Source organism: Mustela erminea, chromosome 2 (genome assembly GCF_009829155.1).
Source record: "Mustela erminea isolate mMusErm1 chromosome 2, mMusErm1.Pri, whole genome shotgun sequence".
Lineage (NCBI taxonomy): Eukaryota > Metazoa > Chordata > Mammalia > Carnivora > Mustelidae > Mustela > Mustela erminea.
This window is the reverse complement of record NC_045615.1, coordinates 110550683-110560828: the sequence shown is the minus strand read 5'-3', so window position 1 is coordinate 110560828 and position 10146 is coordinate 110550683. Positions and strand designations below refer to the sequence as shown.

Here is a 10146-nt window from a genome sequence, read left to right as displayed (position 1 = left end):
TCTCCAAACCTGCTTCCTTCCCCACTGGAAAAACTCTACTCATCTTTCGAAGTTCCGATCAAATGTCAGCTCTGTGATACTTCCTTTAGTACCACATCCCATGCAGGAGAATGAATTCCTTACCTCAGTCCTTCATGCACCTACTGTCATAACATTATCACATTGCATTCCACCTGCTTGAACATCCATCCAACAGCCGATTAGCAAAGTGGTTGCAACCATCCAACAGCCGATTAGCAAAGTGGTTGCAAGTAAACAGTTTGGTTTTAGACTTCCTCAACTGAATTCTGGACCTCAGCAAGTTAACTGATCTCTGGATACATTAGTTTCTTATCGATAAGGTGGAAATAAAGTACCAACAATCTGAATTTATAGTGAGGACCCCATATATATAGGACTCTTAGATCAGTGTCCAGTATATAGTAACCACTAAAAAAAAAAAAGAAAAGCAATTATTTTTCATTCTTAGTGTTACTGTTGCTATCTGATGCCTGTCATGTGGAAGGATTAAATGTTTCTGGAGGGCAGGGGTGTTACCATATGCCTCTTTACTTCCACCCCTCATATTTTGTGGAACAGAACAGGGGTCTATAGACATTTATTGGAGTGTTCATTACTTTATATCTGTAGAAGACGCTAATCCCAGATACATATATTGATTCAAAGGTTGGCAACATATTGCCCATTTAAACCTCATCACAACCTTGGGAGGTCTTATTACCTCCATTTTACAGATGAGGAAAGTGAGAAGCAGGAATTAAGTGAATTGTCCAGTGTCCACACAGCTGGCAAGTAGCAGAGTCTCTAACTCCAAGGTCAGTGAGAGGGAAGGGCAGAGATGCCGGGAGTATGGGAAAGCTTTCTTTTCTGGTCCAGGCACCGCCCTGCCTCTCTCCACTTTCTCCTTCTTACCTTCCAGAACAGGGGCGCTCTGGACTGCAAAGCCTGCGCGCAAAATGTGGTGCCGGTTCACACCGCAGAACTGACTCAGGAAAGGTTGTGAGTCGCAGAGGACGATCAATACAGGATATCCTCAGCCGTGACCGTGGCCTCTTCGATTTTGGTCTTAATCTCCGGGAGCGGAATTTGACTGATGGCCACCACTACCAAGTTCGCAGCGTGGGCGGAGGCACTGGCCACACAGATCCAAAAGGACTCTTCGTACCGTTCCTCCACCACCACGAAGCGGAAGAGCCTCTCCTGGAAGTTGGCGATGCGCTCGGTGAGGTCGTGAAACTCGACCGCAGCCATGAAGCTGGTGATGGCCAGTGCCACGACTCCACCTGCAACCCAAAACGTCACCCTCATTCAGCGCTCCTTGGTACAGCTGTACTGGCCTTCTGCAAGAAGGCACTTCTGTAGCACATGCGACACGTTTGCTTTGGGTTGAAAAATTCTTAGGGTGACACAACAATTTTGTTTTTTTTTTTCCTCAAGCAAACTTTACCCCCACCGTGGGGATCTACCTCCGGACTCCAAGGTGAGAAGTCTTTAATCATCCTTAGCCACCCTTTAATCATTCCATCTTAAGGATAAGAAGAGGAGGTAAGAGAAAGAGGAGAGGAAGCAGACAGGGGAACCTGGAATGGTTCCAAACTTCACTCACTTTCCCACCTGTTGCTTCCAACCTCCGTGTTCTGGTAGTTCTCTCTCTCTTCCTTTTTGCTTTTCTACTGGTTGGTTTTAATTAATATTTTAAAAACACATTTATCACGCTTTTTGCTTAGATTATTATGTCTTTGTTAAAGGAAATTTGGACACCAGAGAAAGTCACAAAGATGAAAATACAAATTCACTTTTATCTTAAAAGCTGGGTATAAATACTTTGAACATTTTAATGTGTTTCTTTACATTTCTTCCTCTTTAACAAAATTGTATTCTGAAACTTTTACTGTGTAATGCTCTTTTTTCCCCCTTTATTTGAACATTTTTCTATATTGTTTAGTATTCTGTTATAGTACCACTTTATTTATTTTTTTTAAAGATTTTATTTATTTATTTGACAGAGAGAAATCACAAGTAGATGGAGAGGCAGACAGAGAGAGAGAGAGAGAGAGAGAGGGAAGCAGGCTCCCTGCTGAGCAGAGAGCCCGATGCGGGACTCGATCCCAGGACCCTGAGATCATGACCTGAGCTGAAGGCAGCGGCTTAACCCACTGAGCCACCCAGGCGCCCATAGTACCACTTTAAACTGGTGCATAATGTGTTCTTCAAGCAACACACCTAACCAATTTAATTAAGTTTAATTGAGTATGACTTTATTTCTGGATATCTAGATTGCATCTAAATTTTGTTACTATAAAGTGCTGCAGTGAACACCTTTTTATATACATCTCTGTACTCTTTTCCAGTTATTTCCTTAGCATAAATCCCTATTTGGATTGGTTTAATTAAAAAATATTCATATTTTGGGGGTGCATGTGTGGCTCAGTTGGTTGAGCCCCACTCTTTGTTCAGCTGAGGTGGGGATCTCCAGGTCATGGGAAAAAGACCTGCCTCAAGCTTCAGGCTCAGTGGGAAGTCTGCTTCTCTCCCCACCCCCTCTCTGCCCCTCCTTCCGCAATCTTTAAAAAATATATATTATTTTTATGCCTTTTAACACTTTTAACACCAAAGTTTTGTTGAACTGCCTTTTTAAAATATTCTCATCAATAGTGCTTGGGAGCGCCATCTCTCTGAAGCAGTAACTTGACAGAGGGAAGCGTTTATTTAATTGTAGGACTGAGCACTTTTTACATGTCAGCCACTAGGAGGGTTCATGCGGATGGAGCCAAAACACCTGCAGTCTAGAAGGGGCCAGCCATGTATATAAGTAATTCTATAGGATGGTTGTGGTCTGCAAATGCAGGAAAATACACAGTAACTGATCTACTGACATTACATTACTATACATGGTAAAACAACATTATCTCTTTGTACACTTTTTGGTCACCCTGTATAAGGCAAAGATAGGGATAGGTTATTGCCCTCATGATGGTTGACCATTTGACTGAGGTTTTCGGAAACAACTGGGAATCTTGTTATTTTTTTGCATATGGCTTTTTACGTGCATAACTAAATGCTAAAGATGAATTAAATATGCATATTATATAAGATATTATAATATAAAATATTATACATAAATATATAGATATAGATATACATATATCTATATCTATATATATTTGGGAGTAAAATATAATCCCAAATCAACACACACTTGTTTTTTGTCTTGAAAAATAGGTCATGATGGTTATAATTGATACCATGATTAAAGGAAAGACAAAGGGCTTAGACTTAGTTGTACATTGGTTGGAATCCCACCTCTGCTACCTATTGTTGTGTGGCCTTGGGTAAGGCTTTTAACTTCTCTGAGCTTCAGGATCTTCGATACTGCCTCATAAGGAGGTTGTGAGCTTCAGATGAAAAGAGGCCAGGTGCCTCATCTGCTGTCATTGGAAGGCTCCCTCCCACCCTCACAGCTGTGCGCTCACCTCTTCCCCTCCACCCACAGTGCCCTCTCTTCCCCCTTCCACCCCCAGCACTCTTCTCTCCTCTCATCTTACTCCCACCTCTCCTCTTTGCTCCAAGTCCTCAGCCACTCATGCAAGCCACCAATTTGGCTCTTTACTGTGACAGAGATTCTGCAACTTTCAGTAAAGAGGACATTCATGCCCATGAGGAAGGTTATAGAATAGGGAAGTAAAGACTGAGGTGGGCGTTCTAATTCCTGCACACCTTCTACCTACCTACTTGGAACTCATCCTGGTGGTGGCAGTGGACGTGAATTTCTCTCCCTCTCCCTTCTCTTCCTTACCTGCAAGGACGTTCCATAGGCAGATGCCCCCGGGGCCATTGACTGCCCTATATGGAACCTGGATCATGTTGAGAATGGCAAAGCCCATGCTGACCAGAGCCAGGGCCAAGGCCAAGAAGAGGAGCAGCAGAATTGTCACATGGAGGCCTGCATTGAGTTCCTTCACCAGGTGTGGGAAGACTGGGAAGAGAAGACACAGCCAATATTTCAGTGGCAGAGCTGGGCTCAAGTTTATACAGTCCAGGCTTGCTTACCCCAAGGCTTTACTAGAGTGGAGAGAGGGCAAGGCAGCAAGGTCTGGGTTTTCAAAAAGCAGGAGACTTCTTGAGATGAACGCATGGAGCCCAGATTTACCACTTCTCATTTGGCCAATAATCTTCTCTTTCTTGCAGTGGATGCAAAATCTGAATATGCCCTGGCTAGCAATTTAAGTTGCACTGGCTTTAAAGCCCTGGGATCTGGTGTGAGCTAATGCACACAAGCCCTAGATGGTGGCTCTTTAGCAAAGGAGGTGGACAAGAGAGTCAGTCAAAGAGGGCCAACTGAAAGGATTTAATCTGGGTCAGAGAGTTGCTTTCATTAAATCAGACAGGTACAAGAGGTTTCAGGTACACCTGTGAAGAGTGTAGAAGGGCATAGCAGAGTGAAGCCTAGGCCTGGCATCCAAAGATCTGGGTTCAAATCCCAGTTTCACTCATTTGCCACAAGTATAAAATAGAATCCTCTGAACCCTGCCTCCCCTACCCATCTTACCAGATTGTTGAGTGGATCAAGTGAAACACATGGGAATAATAATAGCACTTAATAAGCATTGATAGGAAGCTAGGAGCATCACCTTGGATCCCTTGGCAAGGTAGTCACTTTTCCCCACGTATGATGGACACTTACTTTTCATGTGCATCATACCCTATTAGAATATTAATTTTCCATATTCATGTGGCAGGATAATTTAGTGAGATCTTAATTTGTACCTGTTTCCTCTGTATTGCTCACGACACAGTAGCCATGAGAAGTGAATGATACGGTATAGCAGATACTGCCTGGGAAAGACTGAGTTCTCAAGATGGCGGCTGGGGCTGTTGCAATTCTGTTGTTACTCTCTGACTTAGGAAAAGTCACATGACTCCGCAGAGCCTCAGTTTGCTCATCAGTATAATGGGGTAGCAATAACTGCATATGAACTGAGAGTTACCAACTTTTGCTGAGCACAGCCATGTCAAGTGCCAAACCCTTTACATCATTATGTCATTTAATGCTTGTGACAAGGATGCAAGGTAGATTTTATTAAACCGATTTCCACATAGGCTTCGGCATTAAGTCCCTTATCTTTGGGCAAGGTGACTCTGAATTCTATATGAGATTATAATCCTGGATCCTATGATATATAGAGTTTAGATCGCTGTTTCCAGTAATCACAGTGAAGAGTTTAAAATGATGGAAGCTAAAGAAAGCCCAAGCATACCCCTTCTTCTGCAGCTACTTCAGGGTTTCTACTGAGCACCTCCTGGTCAAATCAGGGTCCACTTTGTGAGTTTGAACTCCCGGCCTCATCCTTTGATGTCATGATCAGCCCCTTCTTGTCCCCTCTGGGGAGCCAGGACTCGAAGCTTTCCTGGTTCCACCTCACTCCCCTGAACCCCGTTCCCCTCTGGCTCTTTGCTGGCTCACCTGCCTCCCTGTAGTCACAGAAGTTTGGTGCCTCCCAAGCTTGAGAACTAAATATTGGCCCTTCTCCCTTCAAAATTCTTTCCACTGAGAAGTTTCCAGACACTCCACATTTACATCCTAGTTCTAATCTATCTTTCTTTCCAGTTCTGTATTTCCATTTGCATTTATCTCCATGTGTTTATCTTGTGGGCATCAGAAACTTTACCCTGAGCGTCTTTCCAAGGAATTTTTCTTGCAAGGTTTCTCTTTAACCATTGCTTCTCTCCTTTCTTAATGTCCCTTAGATTTTTTTTTTTTTTCTTTTCAAATGTTCAGCCCTGCATGAGTGAATGTTGTGATAGACTCAAGTCTGTCCTTGACCTGCAACAGTGCAAAACCAGCCAACACAGCGTAGCTTGGCTCCAGTGAACGTTTTCAGAGAGAATCAAACCCAAGGTGCTGTGAATGGAAGTTTATATTCCCTCCTCTGGGACACCCCAGGGCAGCTGAGAAAACTAAACGTTCTTGAACATTATCCTACTCAGAGCTGGTACTAAAACATCTTTTATGAGTCTCACACAATTCTGGTGCTGCAGAGAGCAGACCATGTTAGATGAGCCCCCAGGGGGCTATTTTCCTCTGGGAAAGAGGAAGAGGGAAAGGGACATTTATTGAGTTCCTCCAGTGGACAAACAGAAAGTGCTCCTTTGCTCTGGCTTCTGGCAGAGGGAGTTTACATTCTTGTGAGCTGGGATGGCAGGGGTTTAATCAGCACTGCTGTGGAAGGGTTCAGTCTTTGTCTATCCTCCTCGGGGCTCCTTCTACTGCAAAGCTGGTATCTGCCTCAGCTCCTTCTCCAGAAATGGTATTTGTGCTTGGGGATTCCTAAATTATGCTAGACCCACCAACTGCCGCCTCATATCCTCTATTCTCCATTGAACTGTGCTCTCCCTGTCATCCCCCACAAAAAAGAAAGGTTGAAGTCCTAATCTCCAGCATTTCAGAATATGACCTAATTTGGAAATAGGGTATTTAAGAGCTAATTAAGATGAAGTTGTTAAGATGGGCCCAAATCCAATGTGATTGGTGTCCTGATAAAAGGGGAAATTTGGACACACAGACACGTGGAGGGAAGACCATGTGAAGAGACACGGGGAGGATGCCATGTCAAGACTGGATGACATGGCCACAAGCCAAGGACCCTCGGGGCTACCAGGAGCTAGAAGAGGCAGGGAAGGCTCCTTCTCCCATAGGTTCCAGAGGGAGCATGGCTCTGTCCACAAGCTGATTTCTGAATTCTAGCCTCCAGAACTATGAGAATACATTTCTACTGTTTAAGTCACCCAGTTTGTCATAGTACTTTGTTACGGAAGCTCCGGGGAACTAATATACCCTATGATTGTTGGGGTAACCACTCAGTCATTTCCAGTGGGATCTGTCCACCCTGGAACCTCACACCCCTAGGAATCCCCATTCACCCACCACTTCCCCACGACCCTTTGCTGGATTCTAGGAGAACAGTAAGGACTACTGGGGAGATGCCTAGCTTTGGGAAAGTCACAGGTCACAAATTCCAGAAGGAGCAACATGGTGGAAATTAAGAAGTCTGGGATCAGACTAACCTGGGTTGGGGTCTGGCTCTAGCATTGAGGGCTCTGTGACCTTCAGCAAGTTGCTTAACCTCTCTGAGCCTGAGTTTTCTCCTGACTGGCAGGGTTGTGGGGGATTAGTGTAGCATGGGTCACAAGTTTGGTGTCTTGCAGGGGAACATTCAGAACAGACGAATTTAAAAGTACTTTATTTTGGGGTGCCTGGGTGACTCTGTGGGTTAAGCCTCTGCCTTTGGCTCAGGTCATAATCTCAGGGTCCTGGGATCAAGCCCCAAATTGAGCCCTGCATTGAGTCCCGCATCAGGCTTTCTCCTCAGCGGGGAGCCTGCTTCTCCCCACCCCGCCCCCCGCCTGCCTCTCTGCCTACTTGTGATCTCTCTCTCTCTAATAAATAAATAAAGCCTTTTTTAAAAAGTACTTATTGTTATTCATTCGACCAATGTTTCTGAGTGTCAGTGTTTTGAAGCATTCTTCTGGGGGCTTGAGATCATCAACGAATAAGACAAGATCCTTGCCCTCATGGCACTACATACTAAAGGGGTGGAGACAGATAATAAATAATAAACATAACAGATAAATTATCTAGTATGTAAGAAGGCAGTTATCATGGTTACATGATACATCATGCTATATAATTACCAGGGGCTATTTTTATTATATTCCCTAAGCACTGTCTGACTACAGTCTCTGGAATCGTGCTGCTTTTAATTGTCACTCCCTTGTTCAAACTTGAGAACTTCCTTCATGAGGTTCTTTCATTTCCATTAATGATGACTATTTAAAAATTGTGTCTTTTCTCCCTCAGTTTTGTGTGTGAGTGTGTGTGTGTATGCGTGTGTGTGTGGTTTTGAAAGAATCCCAAACTTCCAAAAATTGTAAGAATGGTACAAAGGAATTTGGTTTTTTTTCCTCCTGAACTACTGCAGGTAAATTGTCTCTGCATCCCTGAGTACCTTAGGGTCTATTTCGTTCAGAAAGAGATTGCCTTACAGAACCATAGTCCCCAAATCATTGAGTTAATGCTAGCACATGACTGCCACTTAATCCTGACACTCCATTCAAGTTCTACCAATATTCTCACCAAGTGATGTCTTTTAAAGCAAACAGACCCAATGCAGAATCACCTAGTGTGTATCACTGTCATGGTCTCCTTTTGATGACCTTTATTTTTAATTCTTTATGTATATGTGTTTTCCATGTGTGTGAGTGTGTGTAATTTTTTTTTAAAGCTTTTACTCATTATTTGACAGACAGAGAGATCACAAGTAGGCAGAGAGCAAGAGAGAGAGGGAAGCAGGCTCCCTGCTGAGCAGAGAGCCCGACGCAGGACTGGATACCAGGACCCTGGGATCATGACCTGAGCTGAAGGCAGAGGCTTTAACCCACTGAGCCACTCAGGTGCCCCTATCTTTATGTATTTAAAAAGATACTTAACCCTGGGCAGGATTCTAAAATCTACAATTCTGAAATATAGAAATCAAATGAGTAAAAGTCCTTATCCCCTTGCATTGCATTATGTTGATAGACTATGTTTGTGTAGCACACTGTTCTCTTGAGCGTTCTAGTTGATTCTAAAAACTTGCAGAATATTGACTTTTTTCCTTTGTTTTTTAATTCCCAGAAGACCCTTTGTAAAACTGGGCTTGGATTTCTGCTCTATTTACACCCAGAGCAGCTCTGAGGTCAGCGTGGATGTCAGCAGATGACCCTGACTACTCACGGTCATGGAGGGCAGTCAGTGTCTTGCCCCAGGGTTCCCCTCCAGGGATCACCCAACTTGGGCTCTCAACCCAGGTAGTGTGATTCCAGAGCCCGGGCACACAGCCTCTTTGCCTGTTCTCAGCCTGTGGAGGTTTTATATAAATAGAAGTGGAAGCGTGCTGGGCTGGCTGAGAACATCCCAGTCACGTGGCAGGTGTCCGACGTCTGGCTCTGCCGTTTCCTGGCTGGGGGACCTCAGGCAAGTTATATAACCTCTCCAAGTCTCAGTGTAGTCCTCTACAAAATGGAAACGTTAATAATTCCTTCTTCATAAATTTGTTTTAAGGCTTAAGAGAGAGAAGCCCTGTAAAACATTTAGCAGAATGTCTGATACTCATAAACGCTCAATATTTTAATAGTTATTTCTAATAGAGGTGAACTACAAAAGTATACAAATCCCCATTTTTAATGTTTCTATAAGCTTCTGCAGGAAAGAAAGAAATGTTCTTGGTGCTGAACAGGAATGTCAACGTGCCTTAAGTTGAGGCAGAAGTCAAATTCCACAGCTAGACATAAGCACTCTTACAAATTAAAAAAAAAAAAGGTGTCCTAAAACAGCTTGTGTGCCCCAAATATACTCACTTGTGAATTGGGACTGGCGGCCCCCGAGCCCGCACTGTCGCACTTTACATCCTTGGAAGAGCCCGTAGTAAATATCCCCAATGAACTTGACCAGCTCTGGGTCGGTGGCGTTGACCAGGTCCACTCCAGTCTGACAAAGGATTTTCCCACTCAGCCAGTGGGGCGCGGCCAGGGCAACAACGATCAGGATAAAGGAGGAGAAGCTGAGTAAAGATGCCAGTCCATACCACGCCTTTTTGAACCATCCAGGCATTCTAGTGGGTGCAGGTTATCCTGCAGGTGTCCCAGGGGTGGCGAGGGTGGTCGGCATTCTCTGGACACTCTGCGGTCTCCGGCTCCAGGGTCAGCTCTTCCAAACACGGCATTTCAGGATTTCGAGTGCATCTCCCGGTCCTCCCTCACTGCCTGCCTCCACAGCCTATGTTTACTATCAGCACATCCGGAAGTTTCTACAGAGACCGCCTTCACCTGACTCAAGTGTAGAGGCGTGTGTTACTGAGGGAAGTAACCGTATATCTCCCACTAGACTACTATTTCAACAGTGGGTTTAATTGTTCCTTTCAGGTATTTAAATAACCCTGGCGTGGACCTCTTGATGGCCAGGAAGTTATTAGCAGGCAAAAACTAGGTAGATCTGACTATAAAGAAACACTAACTATTCTCCAAAAAATGCATGCAATAGAAGGAAACTGAGCATGTAAGTGTTAGCACTTGAATGCTGCCCACAATGCATGGTGTCAGATGTCGAGC

The 10146-nt window shown here is 44.2% G+C and overlaps 1 protein-coding gene across 1 annotated transcript; it reads right to left on the bottom strand.

Annotated features, from left to right (window-relative positions):
• Positions 1-221: 221 nt before the first annotated feature.
• Positions 222-9873, bottom strand: CLRN2 (clarin 2). Its single transcript, XM_032333937.1, has 3 exons — positions 9397-9873; positions 3797-3976; positions 222-1283 (listed from the first exon to the last, which is right to left on the bottom strand). Exons 1-3 carry the CDS (start codon positions 9647-9649, stop codon positions 1018-1020), a joined length of 699 nt encoding a protein of 232 aa, XP_032189828.1. The 5' UTR covers positions 9650-9873; the 3' UTR covers positions 222-1017.
• Positions 9874-10146: the final 273 nt, after the last annotated feature.